This window comes from Neovison vison, chromosome 10, assembly GCF_020171115.1.
Source record: "Neovison vison isolate M4711 chromosome 10, ASM_NN_V1, whole genome shotgun sequence".
In the NCBI taxonomy this organism is placed as follows: domain Eukaryota; kingdom Metazoa; phylum Chordata; class Mammalia; order Carnivora; family Mustelidae; genus Neogale; species Neogale vison.
The window spans coordinates 42,024,330-42,044,087 of record NC_058100.1 but is presented as its reverse complement, the minus strand read 5'-3'; the positions used below and the strand labels follow the sequence as shown (position 1 = coordinate 42,044,087).

Here is a 19,758-nt window from a genome sequence, read left to right as displayed (position 1 = left end):
TACAAAAAAAAAAAAAAAGACTATCTCTGCCCCAATGCCTCTCTCTCTCTCTCTCTTACATAAATAATTTTTTTTAAAAAGGAAATTATCTGTGTGTACGTATTTTCACTTATGAACTTCTTTTATAAAATTGGAAATCAGCTGTATGACTAAACAGATGGGGAAAACATGGTGTACACCTTTTTTTCCCCCTAACACATTCAATCTGTATGTAGTATGTGTGATTACCAGGTTAGAGTTTTGAGTTTGCTCTTAAACTAAGGATTTCTAACATAAAATTTTGAAAACTATTGTATTTGTTGGGGTAGTTATCTGAATGAAGGTAGAGACCATGTTACTTTTAATTTTGAGATACAAGGTGTAAGAACCACAGAGAGCTATCCTTAGACCAGTCTATCTAACAGCTGTCTCTTGACATTTAGGAAAGAACCAATTTTGAAAAATTTGTTGTGGGTTTTTTTTTTTTTTTTTACAGCTCTCAAGCATTACTGGTCTTGGAAGTCTAGTTGAAAGTACTTTTTATATGTAAATTCAGTTACTCATTTCACAAACATTTATTCACTGTGTAGGATGTGCAAGGCACTATGGGAGATACTCATGGCTGATGCATCCCACTTTCCAGGAAGCCTTCAGTGCATGTGTCAGGCAGTCCGGGTTCACTGGTCTTCCTTCACATATGAGAAAATCTTGAAGTCTTCTATTTAACTTTTGATTGCAATTTGTGTATGGTGCTCTGCACAAAAGCACTGACAGACTTGGGCTCTCTCCTCCACTTTCTGTCACCAGGCTGTGTTTTTACTCTCTTCAGTGCTCTCCTGGGTTAGTTTTATCGTCTGTATCTGTTAATGTTGTCAAAACAATTTAAATGAATTAAACAAAATATATTCATTTGTAATAAGCATATCCTGGGTTCACTGACTCTTCCAAGGCTTTCATCCTTGATGAAGTGAAGAAATGTATTGATTCAGATTGCATTTAAACCTTTTATTTATTTATTTATTTAAGATTTTATTTATTTATTTGACAGACAGAGATCACAAGTAGGCAGAGAGGTAGGCAGAGAGAACGGACAGGAAGCAGGCTCCCTGCTGAGCAGAGAGCCCAATGCGGGGCTCGATCCCAGGACCCTGACACCATGACCTGAGCCAAAGGCAGAGGCTTAACCCACTGAGCCACCCAGGTGCCCTAAATCTTTTATTTTAATAGAGAGCCTTTCTTGGGACTCCGTAAATTAGTCTATTTTCTGAGTATTCCTGTTTATGTCAGATAAAATCTGTTCAATTCCTTAGTAGCCATGTAGGGAGATGTTAAGAGAAATGTCTCAGGAAGTGTGAAGGGTGGTACAGGCTTTACTACATTTCTGGAAGGGTCTGTGAGCCCTGAGGCATCAGAGATTGGAATCTCTCCTTGTGAGACCTAGTCATTGTGGGCAAGTCCCACTGCTCTCTTTGTAATGGAAGCAAAGGGCTCTATTCACCTTAGAAGTAGAGTTTTCTTTGCCCAACATTCTTTGTTCTTCTCAGACATTAGACTAGAACTGAAGTAATCGGAGGGATATAGCCATCTCTTGGTTATCTTTTTGCGAGGCAACAGCTTTATTGAGATATAAATCATATGCTATGTGGTTTATATGTTTAAAGTAAGCAGTTCAGTGATTTTTACTATCTTCACAGAGTTGTGAAACTATTACTGCTGTTACTTTTTTTTTTTTTAAGATTTTATTTTTTTTATTTGACAGAGACACAGCTAGAGAGGCAACACAAGCTGGGATGTGGGAGAAGAGAGAAGCAGGCTTCCTGCTGATCACGGAGCTTGATGCGGGGCTCCATCCCATCACCCTGGGATCATGACCTGAGCCGAGGGTAGACGCCCAACAACTGAGCCATCCAGGTGTTCCCACAATTAATTCTTTTTTTTCCCCCACAATTAATTCTTATACATTTCCATCACCATGAGAAAAATTCTGAACCCATTAGAGGCACTTCTTGTTTACCTCAGTTAAACTTGTTTCCACTCCAGCCCTAGGCAACTAGTCTACTTTCTTTCTCTATGGATATGTCCGTTCTGGATGTTTCATGTCAGCAGAGTTAAATAATGTGTGATTTCTTTTGCAACCGGCTCCTTTCATATAGCATAACGTTTTCACCGTTCATCCATGTTGTAGCTTGTGTCAATGCTTCATTTTTTATGACTGAGTAATAGTTCAGTGCTCGCATATGCTACCTTTTATTTACCCGTTTATCAGTTGGTAGACATTGGAGTCTTTTCACTTCTTTGGTATGAACATTCATGCACGCATTTTTTTTACCTTTTTAATAATTTTAATTATAATTTTTACTTAATATTTTTATTAGTGATTTAATTAGTGATTAGTAATTAGTGATTTAATTAGTGATTAGTGATTTCTTTACATTCAGGCTCACTCTTTCTTTCTTTGTCATTATTCCTGGTTTAATTCTTGGTGAGGTGAATATCCATCCAACACCTGGCCTCTTTACCCCAATTTAGCTGCCTCTTCTTATGGCCATACCATACCCTAGGACTGGTGATGACCAATACCTATTACTTCTGCTGCCTCAATTTATGACTCTCCATCTGCTTCTGTCTTACAGGTGTCTAGCACAAGAGCTAATGCCCCGTAATAGATGCTTAGGAGGCATTATTACTGTTTCTGCTAGTCTGTTTCTGTTGTAGCATCTACTGTCCTTGAAGGCAAGAACTGTGTCTTTTGTTCCGTATTTATCCAGAACTATGACAGTCCATGGTATAAAAAGTCTGGTGATTTTCTGGGTGCAGTGAAATGAAGAACAGCAACAACAGGAAGAATGTAGCATCCAAAAGAACTTTGTATTAGAAAAAAGAGAATTAACATTTACCTTTTAAAAGAACACATAATTTTTAAAAACCATTTGAGTAATGACTTTCAAAAATTATTTTCTTTCTCATATAGATGTTATAATTTATTGCCATTGGTATTTTTTTAGTTTTGTCAAGGTTGATCAGTTAAAAATTTGGCTTCTGAAGATTATTGTAAATGAGCTATAACAAGTAAATTACTTTTTAGTAAAATGGCTTAGTTTACCTACAAAGAGTTAATTATCCTCACTCTCTTGTGCTGAATACTTTTTCCTACCAGCCTAATGTTGGGAGGGGGAACTTGATGCATTATGGTTTGCTTAGCCTTTCCCTTGATCTGTGTAGAAAAATAAAAACATTCAGTGCAGCCTTATTATATCTCATTCTTTTTTTCTTTTGAAATAAGAGAAAAATTTATAGTATTTGGATGCAGGTGTTAACTTTCTGGAACTTTTTTTTTTTTTTTAAAGATTTTATTTGTTTATTTGACAGAGAGAGATCACAAGTAGGCAGAGAGGCAGGCAGAGAGAGAGAGGAGGAAGCAGGCTCCCTGCTGAGCAGAGAGCCCGATGCGGGACTCGATCCCAGGACCCTGAGATCATGACCCGAGCCGAAGGCAGTGGCTTAACCCACTGAGCCACCCAGGCGCCCCAACTTTCTGGAACATTTAAAACTTATGTTGACCAACAGTTTTCCCAAAAACACAAAGGTTTTTTTTTTCCACCAGGAAAGACTAGTTTCAGTGTTAAATTGTATTTGTGTTTGGTTGCTTCTAATAAGCTAAGAAGTAGTTACCATTTAATTATATACATGAATATTTCAGTAAATAACTTGTACTGTTTCTGTACTTTGATTCCAAAATTTAGTGTTAGCTATATGAAGAACTTGAAAACAACTGGGAAAAAAAGGTTTATAAAATTCTGAATTTCTAGAATAGTTAAACTTTTAAAAACATTTCTACTCAACACTGAAGTATTTCCAAATGATAGCTAGGAACTTCTTTTGAGAGTTTACTATTAAAAAAATCTCTTAAAGGAATAATAATAATGTGATGATAAGAAGACTAATACTTAATTAGCACTTTCTATGAACCAAGCAGAATGATAATAGTTTTACATGTGTTACTTAATTCTCATTACAGCCAAGTGATGTTGGTACTATTAATATTCTCACTCTCATTTGGTGGTTTAGAGAGATTAAATTGCTCAGTGTCACACAACCACTAGGTGATAAACTAGGATTCAATTCCAGGCCATAGAATTCCAGTGTTAATGATTTACTGTATTATATTTTCTTATAGTGCCTAGTTGAGAAATCTATATAGACACAGTCTGTGAGAAATTAGTTTTCAAAGTATGCATCCAGCAAAAGATAAAACTTAATAATTTATTAAAAAATAATTGAGTTTAATCTCTTAAAAAGACAGCCTAGTAGAAAATGGGCAGAAAATATGAACAGGTAATTCATAGAAGAGAAACCTTAAATGGTGAATGAACTTGAATAGACTGCCCAGACTCTTGACGGCTTATCAGGAGCATGCCTAATAAAAACACAGTGAGATGGGGGGCCTCTGGGTGGCGCTGTGGGTTCAGCCTCCGACAACTCCTGGTTTCAGCTCTGTGATTTCAGAATGGTGAGACGGAACCTCCTGTCTGGCTCTGTGCTCAGCGTGGGGTCTGCTTCTTTCAACTTCTGACTCCGTTCTTTCTCTCTCTCTCAAATAAATAACTAAATCTTTACTAAGAAAAAAAAAAACACAGAGAGATATAACATTCCACGTCATTCAGACTGGCAGAAAGTAAAATGACTGACATTTTGAAGGATTTAAAGGACATAGAATTAAGGCACTCTTAGTGCCTTAACTGCTAAGCCTTAACTGCTTAGGAGTGTAAAATTCCTGCAGCCACTCTGGAGACCCATTTGTCAAAATGCAAAACCTTCAGGATGTGCCTTTGTACAACTTGAGCCATTCCTCTTCTAGGAAAATGTACTCTAAAGCCATGGAAGTCAGAGTAGGCTCCCCAAGGTCCTTTCAGGGGATCTAGAAGATGAATGCTATTTTTATAATAATATTATGTCATTATTTGCATTTTTAAGTCTCATTCCATCACTAGGGTATACAGTGGAATTTTCTAGAAGTAATATGTCATGTGATTATTCAACAGAAACAGAAGTGAGAATCTAGCTGTCTTCGGTTAAGCCAGGCATTAAAGAGATTTTTAAAAATGCAAAATAGTACTACTCTCCTCACAAAATTTTGTTTCAGAAAATCTTTTTTATAGAAATACATTATTTATGTCAACATATAATAGATTATTAAATGCATTAGTAAATATTTAAAAAATTTATTGGTTTTACTCTCTAATTCAGTAAATACTTAGAGCTATACAAATACAAATATTTATAACTATAACCTGCATAAATAGAACTTCTTTATGGTCTTTTAGTTTTTTAAATCCCAAATGAGGAAAAAAAAATCCCAAATGAGATCAAAGAGTTTTGAAAATCATTGCATAATACAAGTTTCATTGTAGTATTATTTATAATTATACATTTCTAACTTAAATTTTGGTACATTGTCATAGTTTCTCCTGTTTTTCTATCTAGGCCTTCTCAATGTTCCAAATTCTGGTATTTATCTTACCTTTCTATACTTACTCCAAGCAAAATTTCTATTCCAAAAATCTCACCTAAGTGTTTGGAGAAAAGCAATGTCATTATCTGATAAATGGAATCTGTGAGGTTGGTAGTTGGGGCCATGGGAGAACCTGGTATTGGCCATACCACTTGCTCCCTTTAGGAGGACCACAGATACTTAAAAATCTCCTGCACTGACCCATTAATTCTCATTGCGTGGTTGTCAGCTAATGATCACGCTATACAAGTCTTTATGAGTTGATTATTAATTACAATGCGTTAGCAGGTGTAACATTTAATCCTGTGTGTCTTACGGACTCTGAAGATTTTTTAAAATTTGAGACTAGGTCAGCACAGTCCACTTTCTTCTTTTATTTATTTGTTTTATTTATTTGAGAGTGTGCAAACATGCCAGCTGGGGGATCGGCACAGGTAGAGGGAGGGAATCCTTAAGCAGACTCCCTGTTGAGTGAGGAGCCCATTGTGCAGCTGAATCTCTAGACCATGAGATCATAACCTGAGCCGAGATCAAGGATACTGAACCGACTGAGCCACCCGGGTGCCCCGTCTACTTTCTTTATAAACTTAAAGTTTCATGTTGTTCTCCAAAGACAGAATGAGTTATTTGAGATTTCATTACACTTATTTCCTAGACTACTTGAGGAAATTTGTAGTTAAAAGTTAAACAAAGCAATATACTTAATTATAAAATATAAGGACAAATTTTTAAAGCAGGCAGAAGGAGAAGATGCTTCTGGGCCTCTGAGATGCTTCTGGGCCAGCTGTAAGTCACCAGTTTTTAAACATGAAGAGGGCCCGGCACACATAATACTGAATTTTGTAGAGAAACATTATGTAATGAGGAAAGCTTAAGTCTGTACTCTTGTAGAGATGTTAATTTTCTCTTTAACTTGTGGTGGTCATTGCCTTGCGTCAAGGAAACAAAATGCGAGGCGTCATAACTGACTTTTAATTTTGTTGAAGATGTAACAGTCCTCTGTTGATGTAGAAACATGAATCCAAACCAATTCTGCCTTCCTGTATTAGGAGTCTGTGTTATTTTGACTGCATTTGCTATTTTGTATTAAAAATTATTTGAAGGGCACCTGGGTAGCTCAGTAGGTTAAGCATCTGCATTTGCCTCAGGTCATGATCTCAGGGTCCTCGAATGGAGCCCATTGTGGAGCCAGTGTAGGCGTCCTGTTCAGCAGGGAGTCTGCTTCACCCTGTCCCTCTGTCTCTCCCCCTGCTTGTGCTCTTTCTCATTCACTCTCTCTCAAATCAATCAATCAATCTTTAAAAAAACTATTTGATAGTTAATGGATTTTGGATCTGATCCTCTTTAATTTTAAAAGAAGCCTTTGGGCCCTATACCAACATAATTACCATCTGGAAACAAAAATGGAAGATTTTTTTTTGTATTATTATGAATATTTATGCCAGAGGAGCTCTGTATGTTTTTTAGCACTTTGCAGTGTATTTTCTTTGGTCAGAGTAAAAGTAATTGTACTATGCTTGGATAGAATCGCTTGACTTTATTTGGGATAAGCTCCTTTTTATGGTGGAGAATTTAATTTGCTTTAGAAATTTCCATGGGGAAACAGCCAAATCCTCAGGTACCTGACATTAACATTTTTAATGAGTCAGGATTCTGAGCTTGTAATGATATGTACAAACATAAAAATTCTCTTATTTGTTTATTTATTTATTAAAAGGATTTTATTTGTTTATTTGACAGACAGAGATCACAAGTAGTCAGAGAGGCAGGCAGAGAGAGAGGAGGAAACAGGCTTCCCGCAGAGCAGAGAACCTGATGCGGGGCTTGATCCCAGGACCCCGAGATCATGACCTGAGCCGAAGGCAGAGGCCTCAACCCACTGAGCCACCCAGGTGCCCCCCCCCTTTTTTAAACATAAAAATTCCTTTTTTTTTTTTTTTAATTATTTATTTATTTATTTATTTGACAGAGAGAAATCACAAGTAGGCAGAGAGGCAGGCAGAGAGAGAGAGGGGGAAGCAGGCTCCCTCCTGAGCAGAGAGCCTGATGCAGGGCTTGATCCCAGGACCGTGAGATCATGACCTGAGCCGAAAGCAGAGGTTTTAACCCACTGAGCCACCCAGGCTCCCCTAAACATAAAAATTCTTCAAAGAAATATTATTTGTGTGGTATCTTTGTTTTAAAACACATTTAGGCTTCATTCACTTAGTTATTTTCATTTTTGCTTTTTAAAAAAAGGGAGCTCTTTGGGGCACCTGGGTGGCTCAGTGGGTTAAGCCGCTGCCTTCGGCTCAGGTCATGATCTCAGGGTCCCGGAATCGAGTCCCACATCGGGCTCTCTGCTCGGCGGGGAGTCTGCTTCCTCCTCTCTCTCTCTGCTTCTCTGCCTACTTGTGATCTCACTCTGTCAAATGAATAAATAAAAAATCTTTAAAAAAAAGGGAGCTCTTTATTTTTAAGACAGTCCGTATTCCTCATATTCCATGGAGAATCTAATATCTTAATTGTGTGAAGGAATATTTTCACAGAAATTGTTCTCAGAGAATCTTTCTTAAGCCTTGTATTAAGGCAGGGGTACTCCATCAGACATCCCATGGTCAACCCTCTTTCTTTAGCAAGTGTAATTGATGCAGGCTCTACCTAATGAGCTCTGTTCTTTTTCTTAGCTCACATTTCTTCTCAAAGGTCACAGTGATCAGTCACAAGCTAAATTTCGGTCCTTGAAAAAGCACAGAGGTGTCCAAAAGATTTCTGGGCACAGATCATCAGCTCAGAAGAAGAGGTGCAAAAACATACAGTAGGCTCTAGTTTGCTTCTGATTGTACAGGGCTGTGCTCTGTCTGGATGAGTTTCTTTGGAGGGCAGGAGGGTTGCCAAGCTTTCTTGTGGTTCCTGAGCCTTTGCCTGAGCCAGACTGGCCAATAGTGAGTGTACAGGTGGCGGATGAAAGAGAGATTCTCTGCAAGGCACACTGGGAGACTTCCAGGGGATCAAGACATATTGCCTGTGTACTAAGCATACAATTTATGAATGTGTTGTGATACGTTGTTTCCTCTACACAAAGTTTAAAATGGATTCTGCAGGTGCCAGCCCTAGCTGGGAATTTGAGTCACTAGAATTTGTTTTCTATATCCTTTCCAGGAAAATTCTTTTTCTTTGCCTGGCGCCTGTCCATATTAATTTAGGGCAGAGTTTTAATCTGGGATACTTTCCCCTGCTGATAACCAAGGACAGAGAGACAGTCCCTTAAATACTACCCCAATTATTATGATTTGAAGGAGCCAATCTTTTTCTCTTTAATTTTTTTTTAAGAGACAGTGGTTTCTGTTGTATTCATATATAACTTCTTAATTTGTATACTGGACAAACAAGTAATTTTGCTCTGTTTTCATTTCCTTTCCACATTTCTGTTGCCTTTGTTGTTGGCAAAACTCATTATGGCCCAGCCTTTACTTGGAAGAGAGAACTTAACTTGTTTTTCTCAGTGAACCACACTATCTGGAACTACTGAGCAACTTAAGAATTTTTTGTGATTTGACACTGTTCTATACCATATCACAGTTTGCATGAATAAGTGATAGTGGATTCCTTTTTGCTGTTTTGGTAGGTAGAGCTAAAGATAACACAGATTTAGGTGTAAAGTAATTTTAATATCTTCTTCTTTTGGGGGGATAGAATATAATTTATCTCTTAAGCGGAGAGGGCGAAAGAGGTTAAAAAAAACTAATCATTTTCTCTTACTGATACACTGCTAACCTACTTCCTTATATTGCTTTTTTTTCCCTTTTTTTCAGATTTTATTTATTTATTTGAGAGAGGAAAGCATGAGTGGTGGGAACAGACAGATTGCTTTTCGTTCACAAAGTCCATTTGGACTTTGAGCTAATCATTTTGCAAGCAGGATGTTTCTGCAATCTGTGAAAATTCTGTATTCATTACTTCTCTGTGCCTCGGAGACCACTGTAATTTGCCTTAGACTGTGCACAACTTTTGTCATCTTCAAATATAGTTTATATTTGTTGGGTGTACAAGAGAAGCAGAACCAAATCATTTTGAGTATTGGAAGGAAACTCATTTAACTCATTCTCCTTTGCAGTGCTGGAATTTGCTTCATGGCATGCTCTGCTCCGAACCTTATCCCTGAGAGAGAAGCACTATCTTTACCAAGGCTCAGTGGGTTTCTGATCAAACACACACAACTTTTTTCTTGGATTCAGTTGACCTTTTTTTTGAAACTTGAGAACTTAAATTTGTTTAGTTCTTTGATATGTAAAAGTAACTCGGAACATTTAAATAACTCACGTTAAGGAGTTCCTTCACACATCAAAACAATGATTAAATTATTTAGGTACTTAGACTAATTTTGGTATTTACTGTGCCGACATTCTGTGTTAAAATTCATTAAAGCTCTGAGTTGGTAGCTATGGGAGGGAGAGGATACAGTTTGATGTGCTAACTTGTTCACTGACCTTCTGAGGTATCTTGATTCTGCTCATTAATTTTTAAAATTGAGAAGAAACACTTCATATGTCTGGGGCTTTTAATTTGCAAAAGAAATTACCTTTGAATAACTAAAACCAGAAAGAGGGAGATGAGGGAAAATCTGAGGAACCAGGTCTGAGGAGGATGGCATTCTGGGGGACCCCAGTGATTCATCCTCAGGAACGTCCCTGTCCAAAGCATCCTCTCTCCTTTTGGCTACCTGTTCTCAGGTGGGCTGGAAACACTGGGTATCTTTTGGCACATTGGGGCTTCTTTTGTTTTCAGGGTTATTGGGAACCCAGCTGCACCCCACCCCCAATATATTGATTTAAGTCTTAGATCTGGTAGTGGTTTTCCCTGCACGTTCTTAGTTTGGGTTTTTGGGGGTGTTTCTGAGGATAGAGAGTGATATTCATGTTTGCTGTCTTACTTGCACTGTCATTTTTATATGGGGAGAGTTAAAGAGATTCGAAAATTGTACCACTGCTGCCTTTTCGTCAGAATTCTCTAGTTTCTCTTTCAGTCTCCTGAATCTTGAGTTCCATTCCATTTTGTTATTTATTTTGTAATTTATTCCATTTTGTTATTAATCTTCCTTCTATGTAATCTTGAAAGACATTTGTTCATGTTGTCTGTTCTCTCTGTTATACCATTGTGTTCTATTTCGTTTTGTGGATTTGTATTATTTACTTTCTGTTATGCCCCAATAACGGGTCCATGATTAAAGGAGCGAGACTGATACAAAGCGAAGGTCAAGCAAAGCTTTATTTCGTGCCAAGCATCAAGAATGTAACTGAACAGGGCGCCTGGGTGGCTCAGTGGGTTGGGCCGCTGCCTTCGGCTCAGGTCATGATCTCAGGGTCCTGGGATCGAGTTCCGTGTCAGGCTCTCTACTCAGCAGGGAGCCTGCTTCCCTCTATCTCTCTCTCTGCCTGCCTCTCCGTCTACTTGTGATCTCTCTCTGTCAAATAAATAAATAAAATCTTAAAAAAAAAGAAGAAAACCTGATATATATATCTTTATATATTTGAAGTTACAAATGTCTCTGTAAGTATGATGTTTGCTTTATCTCATAAATTTTGATTTTTTTTTCATTATTAAATCTCCTATTTTGGGGACACCTGGATGGCTCAGTTAGTAGAAGGTAAGACTCTTGATCTTAGGACTGTGAGTTTGTTCTCCATGTTGTGTGTGGAGCCTATTTAACAAAAAATTCATATTTTCTAATTTTATGATCATTCTTATTTGATCCTTAAATTCCATAAAAACATGCTTTTATATTTTCATGCATATATTTCTCTGGGTTTCTTTTTGTTACTCATTTCTAACTTAATTCCTTTATGATTGGAAAAAATGATCTATATGGTGTTGATTCTTTGGGATTTTGGGGATTTACTCTGTGGTCTACTTTCTGGGCACCTTTTTTTTTTTTTAAGATTTTATTTATCTGTTGACACACAGAGAGAGATCACAAGTAGGCAGAGAAGCAGGCAGAGATAGAGAGGGGGAAGCAGGCTCCCTGCTGAGCTGAGAGCCTGAGGTGGGGCTCGATCCTAGGATCCTGAGATCATGACCTGAGCCGAAGGCAGAGGCTTAACCCACTGAGCCACCCAGGCACCCTCTGGGCACTTTTTGTAAATGATCAGTGGGTGCTTAAAAGAAGTATCTGAGTATACTTCATGTATCAGGTGTAAGGGTGTGTGTACTGCATGAGATCAAGTAAGTTACTGAGCTCCTTGTTCTTTATCTGCTTGGTCTGTGAATTCCTGAAGGAACTTTATATCTCTCTATAGGTATAACCAGTACTGTTGGTACTTACTGTACTCCAGGCACTATTTTAAGGGCCTTACTGTGTTGGTCATTCTTCCTTCAGATCTGTTACTTGTTCTTTATATATTTTGAGACAGGATATGTTTGTCACTAGGTACCTACACCTGGGGATTGGAGTCTCTTATCATTGAGGATTGATCTTATTCATCTCAACACTTACTGTGTTGGTCATTCTTCCTTCAGATCTGTTACTTGTTCTTTATATATTTTGAGACAGGATATGTTTGTCACTAGGTACCTACACCTGGGGATTGGAGTCTCTTATCATTGAGGATTGATCTTATTCATCTCTAACAAAATCTTTAATTATAAAATCTTTTTTTTTATCTGAAATTGATGTGGTTACACAGGCTTTTTCTCTTAATATTTGCCTGGTGTACTGTTTTTATCCTCCTTTGTATGTCCTTTTGTTTGAAGTGTGCAAAATAAACATAGACAGCTTCTGGATGGATTTTTTTTTTAAATGGTTTATTTATTTTGGGGGGAGAGGGAGAGCATGAGTGGGAGGGACAGATGGAGAGAGAGAATCAGAAGCAGACTCTGTGCTGAGTGCAGAGTCCAACCTAGCACTGGATGGCACGACTCTGAGATCACAACCGGAGCCCAAAATAAGAGACGTTTGTTTAACCAGCTTCACGGCCTAGGAGTCCCGTGGTGGATTTTGTTTGTATCCAGTTTTATCCAAGAGCAATAATATGGTGTGATGGTCAAAGCAAGAACTTGAATTCAAGCCAGATTGCTTGATTTGGATTGTCGCCTGGGGTGTTGATATGTGACAGCTACAATTATGTACTTCGGGTTGGGAGGCATTTTGGCTTTACTTAGATTTTAACTACCCCACCCCGCCCCTCGCCCCCGTTTTATGTTCTGTGTCTGACCCTCCCTGTCCCAGAAGTGAAGTACCTGGTATGTTTAGGTTCCAGTTGTCTTTGGAATTCTCTTCTTTCCCTTTCAAAATCCTTGCCACCTTGTTTGCACTTCTCTTTACTTATTTTCTCTTGAAAATGAATTGAAGTGTCCTTAAAGTCATCATAATAAGACTGTTTACTTTTAGGACTGTTTGAAAGTAAATGTAAATCATAGATGTAAAAATCTCTGATGAGTACCCGACCCCTTAGATGTGCTTAGAACAATTTGTTCTTGTTTTGTCATTAATATTAACATTACACTTTGACTTTTAGGGCTCTTGGGTACCTTCTGTTTATCCACAGGGCTTCCTGCCTTTTGTTTGTCACTATTAATTTTATCATCATATTTATTCTTTTTATTTTGTAATTTAACTTGTTCTTCATTTTTCCTTTTTTATTATACAGGTGATTTAAGGGGATGTAACTTTTGAGCATCTCAATTCAGCATGTGTAAAGTAGTAACTGGATTTAGTGAAATTTTAAAATCATTTTCCAGAAGGAGTACACTCATAATTAAACTATATGATAAGACTTAGATAGTTTCTCCATCCGAAGAGTATAGAATACTTCAACTAGTTGATGGGACTGGATTCTGTATTTCATATGGAGAGTTTAAGGTCTCTCTGTAGTAAAGTTTTTGGTTAATTCTGGTTAATTTTTTTTTATTAGAATGAACATTAATGGTCGTGATGATACAGAGCAGCGTGAATGTGCTTAATGCTATTTGTTAAAAAACAAAATTCAACTGAGTGAAGTGTAAAGATCTTACTAGCTTTGTTCAGTGGGTCATGATTTGGGCAGCGTCTGATGTAGCAGACAGAAAGTGGCCCTGAGGTGCTGTACAAAATGAAAGACGTCTATAGGCAGAAGAGAGTTGGAACAGGAAAATTATACTAGGTGAAAGAGTGCGTCACTGTCCTTCGGGGAAAGCTGGGGTCTACCAAGCAGATTACCTAACTAGTAATACCTGATTGGACTGGTTTAAGATTTTGTTTTGGGGGGCGCCAACATTGTAGTTAAGTTTAGGAGCTTAGAAAAAGCGACTCCACTGTGGGCCTTGAGTTCTCTTTTTTAACACACTGAACTATATACTTAAAAATATTTAAAGTGGTAAATATTATGTTATATATAGTCACCACAATTTAAAAAAAGACCATCAGCGGTTATGTCCGTGTCTCACATTGAAGAGGAAAGAAGATGTTCATCAACATGAAAATCTAGTGTTTTGGGAGCATGCAGATGGTGTGAGGACAGCGTATCGGCATCAGTATGCTGATTTATGTTTCTTTCTTCAAATACGGTTCTCACTCATTTCCTAATGTGAATTTTTTTTTTTTTTTTTTAAACAGGAAGGAAAAGCTGATGCGATGTTCTCAATGCCGAGTTGCAAAATACTGTAGTGCTAAGTGTCAGGTAAGAATGTTCAGCGACAGGGGTGCCTGGGTGGCTCATTTGGCTCAAGTCATGATCTCAGGGTCTTGAGGTCGATCCCTGTGTTGGGCTCCCAGCTCAGTGCGGAGCCTGCTTGTCCCCATCTTTCTGTTCCTCACTCCATGCTCTGGCTCTCTTTCATTTTCTCTCTCTGAAATAAATAAATAAAATATTCATCTCTCTAGAATTGAAACCTTCAAGTTCTCTGCTCTTTTTTTGTGTTCCATTATGCCCATTGGCCTTTTTCTGCTTCTTTACAATCTTTGATTTATTTTAACTTATTTTCCTTTAATTTAAAAATTAATGATGTATATGGTAAAATATCATTTCTATGATATCTATCTATCTATCTATATATATAAATATGTAATATCCATGTATCAGGAAGAAAATTGTTCACTCATATCTTTTTGTCCTCTTGACCTCAGTCCCATTGTCCAGAGATACCTAGTTTCTTGTGTCTTTGCTGGATTTTTTCCTTCTAACACATTCACATATTTATACTCTTTGTTTAGAAAAACAGAGATGGGTTATTCTTATATACCTAAATTCTCCTTTTCATTTTAGAACCTTCTAGAGGAACTTCTGATGTCATCCCACTGATTCTTTTACATGAATGCACCATAGTTGTTACTTCTTCGTTAATGAATCCTTAACCTTTTTTCAGTATTTGGTATTGTCAGTAATGGACTAAGCATCTTTTGGTGCACATTTCTGCACACCTTCACAAATTAATTGTAGGATAAATTCTCCCCAGCTATACTGATGAGTAAAAGGATACGTGATTTTGAATTTTTAAAGATAGTACCAAATTGCCTTCCAAGAGTAATTTACGACAACTGACAGTCTGTGAGAGTACCGTTGTTAATGTCTTTGAAATTCTTTAAGGGGTGTATAATTAAAATTCAACATCACCTTTTCTTCTAACCTTATGATTAATCATTTCATAAGAAATGTAATTATGCTGTAATGAATTGCATCATAATAAAAAGTGCTAATTGGAGGTTTTGTGTCTGTGTCACTTGCTCTCAACCCTCCACCCATCCTTTTTGTTCCTCATTTTGGGGTGTGTGTGTCTGTATGTGTGTCTATGCGGACACCTTTTTCCTTTTTTTCACATCTAGACCATGCTTCTCTGAGGGAGTTTTGCTCTCTCGCTTTCTCCTTTGAAAATAATTTCTTATAGAAGTCAGAAACCTAAACATACAATTAATCAGAGGAACCAAGTTCTAATGACTATTAATAAGCCATTAGCTTGTTAAATTATTCCAAAGAAGGCATGAAAACTCTTTGGGCCTCAGTTTCCTAATCTGTACTACTGAGAAGAGCTAATATTTATGAGATATCTACTGTGTATCAGGTACTATTTTATTCTGTTTACTCTTACTTGAATCTTGGGAGTTTACTACGATTGCGCTCATTTTACCAATCAGGGGACTGAGCTACAGAATTGGAAGTAAAGTGCCAAACATCCTATACCGAATAGGCCCTGGAATTTGGATCCAGAGTTCTAATTTCACTTTTAAGTCCAAATTTTATTTTTGTTCTAACATTCTGATTAGTTGTAGCTTTCTGTTTCCTATTGTATTCACATTTTTCATGGATTTTGTTTTGTTTTTAATAAGGGTGCAACCCTATCCCAAGGAACACAAAACAAAAAATACTGTAATAGAAGGTTCCAAGTAACACTTTCCTAATAAAAATAGGGAATGTGAAAAAAATGGATTATTTTTACCTCATTTTATAAAGCAAAAATTCTGTCACAGAACAATACCAGATTTATGTAAGATCATTAGTAATAAGGAAAAGCAAATTATGAAAACAAAGCCATGTTTTTTCCTACAAGATAAATTCTCGGTAGACAATTTTATGGTGATGTTATCTATCTTATTCATGTGAAACTGAAATTTGTTTCAAGGAACTTCAATTTAAGAGGAATATATCTAGAAGCAACAAATTACATATATCTTCTGGATGACCTTCTGTTTCAGTTTCTATGAACTAAACATTTACTTTTATTTTCCCCCTTTTTTATGAATGTTTTTTCCTCCAATGCTGCTTCCTCCTCCTCTGTAGTATACTCAAGGAAAAAAAAAAAAAACATTATCTGATTAGAATGTGTTGAGGGAGTTTGGTGGGTTTGGGTATGTCATTTTGATTCATTGTAGTGCTTGTACTTTGACCACATATATTAGCTGTTTACTGTAGCATCAATAATAATGTCATCATCAGATATACTGTAGAAAGTAATGGGAAAATAGCTCCTAAGATGAAAGATACCGCATATAAGCCAACTAGTGCATGCTTGTGTATGTGATGGGGATGAGGGTGTGTAGAGGTGGATGGGAGTCAAAGATTGGCCAGAACATATGCATTTAAACTGCTCTGTTTAGCTCACCCTTCAGGTACAGAATTAAACATTGTAATTATTGTGGATTCCTACAAAGCAGCACAAAATTAAACTGACAAAGCGAACTATGAACAGTAATGAACAGGAGGCAAATGCCCTTGGAATGGAAATTGACATAGAGGATGTGAATTTGTAGCACAAAATCTATAATAGGTTTGCCCTGGAGGGACATAACTTTGGTTCATTAGCTTGGCATTTGATGTGTGGGGCTGTGGCATCAGTGAGTTGTGTGAGAGGCTATTGAGGTGTTAGGAGGTGTGATGTCCCTCACGCCCATAAGGCTGGTTTCAGTGTTACTGGTTTTCACATTTACTTTTTAAACAGAAATTAAAGTAAGAGGAGTGAATGTTTCCTCCAGTTTCCTTCCCCATTCCTATTGCAGTTTTCCAGAGGTAATCTCTGTGTTTGTTTTGTGAGTGGAGGATACACACTAAACTGTTCATCTACCCTTCTTACCTAGTGTTCACATACATGTATATATCGACTGTTATGTTCAGTACTGTTTCTTATACTGGAAAATATTTTGTCATCAGTGGGTTTGTAATTCCTCTGTGGATACTTTATTATGATGTGTCATATAATGCGATAGAGGGCTTATATATGGAAACCAGTCTGATTTCTATATAACCGAAACATCCTACATGATTTTGAAATGAAAGAGGAGGGGTGGGCTAAGTTTTCTTTTAAAGAAGCATGCTCAGGGGCGCTTGGATAGCTCAGTTGTTTTGCCATTTGCCTTCAGCTCAGGTCATGATCCCGGTGTCCTGGGATCAAGTTCCACGTTGGGCTCCCTGCTCAGCAGGGAGTTTGCTTCTCCTTCTGCCCCTCCTCGTGCTCATGCCTTTGTGCGTCTATGCCCTCTCTCTGTGAAATAAATAAAATCTTTAAAAAAAAAAATGCTCAAGGGCGCCTGGGTGGCTCGGTGGGTTGAGCTGCTGCCTTCGGCTCGGGTCATGATCCCGGAGTCCTGGGATCGAGTCCCGCATCGGGCTCTCTGCTCAGCGGGGAGCCTGCTTCCTCCTCTCTCTCTCTGCCTGCCTCTCTGCCTACATCTCTCTCTGTCAAATAAATAAATAAAATCTTTAAAAAAAAATGCTCAAAATTTGCAGTGTTGCTAACAAGTAAACCAATTTCAAGCAAATTCACTAATATTGTTTTATGTCTTCTTGGTTTAACTTGATTCATAATACCTATATTTCTAATTGAATTAATTGCTGATCAAAATAAGCATCTGGGTACTGTACCAAATTACAATTTATATACTTTTAAAAAGTACTGTATTTAAAAAAAAAAGTACTTTTGGGGCACGTGGGTGTCTCACTTGGCTGAGCATCTGCCTTTGGCTCAAGTCATGATCTCAGGGTCCTGGGATCGAGCCCTGCATAGGGCCCTCCACTCAGAAGAGGGCCTGCTTCCCCTTCTCTCTCTTCCTGCCTCTCTGCCTACTTGTGATCTCTGTCAAGTAGGTAAATAAAATCTTAAAAATTTTTTTTTAAAAGATTTTATTTATTTGACAGAGAAAGATCACAAGTAGGCAGAGTGGCAGGCAGAGAGAGAGAGAGAGGGAATCAGGCTCCTTGCTGAGCGGAGAGCCTGATGCGGGACTCGATCCCAGGACCCTGAGATCATGACCTGAGCCCAAGGCAGCGGCTTAACCCACTGAGCCACCCAGGTGCCCCTTTAAAATTTTTTTTTAAAAGTACTTTATTAGCAGGGAGAGGCTCTATTTTATGTCAATAATTACAGACCTCTTTAGAAATGTGAATCTTACTTGGGTTGACATTCTTTGATGATACTTAGGTTTTTGGGTTCTACAAATGTCTAGGGCCCTAAGCTTGTCTTTGCTCACTTTGCATTCACCTGCTGAGTGGTCCTATCTGCTCCCATGACTTCATTTGGCATCTGTGCATTAATCATTCTTGAAACTCCATCTCTGATCTTCTCCTTTGTCTCAAAGACCAGACCCATACCTTATGGGGAACCTCTACTCTGGTGGTGTACCTCAAATGCCTTATAGCAGGACCTCAGTGCATAATCTCTGTCCAAACCAGCATTTGTTTTCGATTTTCTTTTTTTTTTTTTATATTTTTTTATTTTTTATTTATTTGACAGAGAGAGATCACAAGTAGGCAGAGAGGCAGGCAGAGAGAGAGGAGGAAGCAGGCTCCCTGCTGAGCAGAGAGCCCGATGCGGGACTCGATCCCAGGACCCTGAGATCATGACCTGAGCCGAAGGCAGCGGCTTAACCCACTGAGCCACCCAGGCGCCCCTGTTTTCGATTTTCAACCGCAGTGAATAATTCACCAACCACCCAGTAGTCTGAGTTGCCAGGCTGGAATCATCTTCAGTTTATATCCTTTATTGGCCCTATGCCTAGTTAATCAACATGTCCTGCTGATTTTACTACTTTTGATCTAAATTGGTCCCCTTCTGTCTTAGTTTCTCCACCAGCACTTGTGTGGATGTTCCTCTGACCTCTCTCCTACATTGACTGTGGTCTGTGCCATCCTGCCACGTCCTTTTCTCCTTCCCAGCCGGGAGCCAGAGCGCGAGCATTCCAGAGTGTGAGCGTGACCTGTCACTCCCCAGCAGAAAACTCTGGCCCTCTTCCTCAGAAGGAAATGCAAGCTGTGGATTTTGCTACAGTTTTACTTCTGAGCTTTTGGCTACGTGAGTCTTTGGGCTTGGACCCAGACCTGCCCCAATACCTCAATACCTATTGAACTCCTTCTACTTATCCTTTAAAACCCAGATTAAATGTCGCTCCCTCCTTTCCTAAACTACTGAGACTATTTTGTGTCCCTTCTTTTTCACACAGAAATTATCTTAATGATTGATTTAATTGACTATTTCTGCGGTTAGATGACTAGATCTGCAGACCTAACTCTATCCTTTTTTTTAAAGTTCTTATTTTATTTAGAGAGAGCTAGAAAGAGCTTGCGAGTTGGGGAGGGGCGATGGGAGAGGGAGAGAGAATCTCAAGTAGACTCTGTGCTGATTGCAGAGCCCAATGCCAGGCTCGATCCCAGGACCCTGAGATCATGACCTGAGTGAGAATCAAGATCAGACACTCAGCCGCCTGAGCCACCCAGGTGCCTCTCGACCTTTTTATATAATAATTACATTTTCGTCCTCTCTACTCTTCTTGAAATGAAACACCATAGTTAAGACAATCTAACTAGTTATATATTTTAAAAAGTCAGCAT

The 19,758-nt window shown here is 38.2% G+C and overlaps 1 protein-coding gene across 1 annotated transcript in view; it reads left to right on the top strand.

The window, feature by feature from the left end:
* Positions 1-19,758, top strand: part of SMYD3 (SET and MYND domain containing 3) — a 689,511-nt gene that overhangs the window by 150,199 nt on the left and 519,554 nt on the right. The window contains exon 2 of the mRNA XM_044267073.1: positions 14,061-14,124. Within this exon, the coding sequence (XP_044123008.1) occupies positions 14,061-14,124 (64 nt within the window). The remainder of the gene's footprint in view (positions 1-14,060; positions 14,125-19,758) is intronic.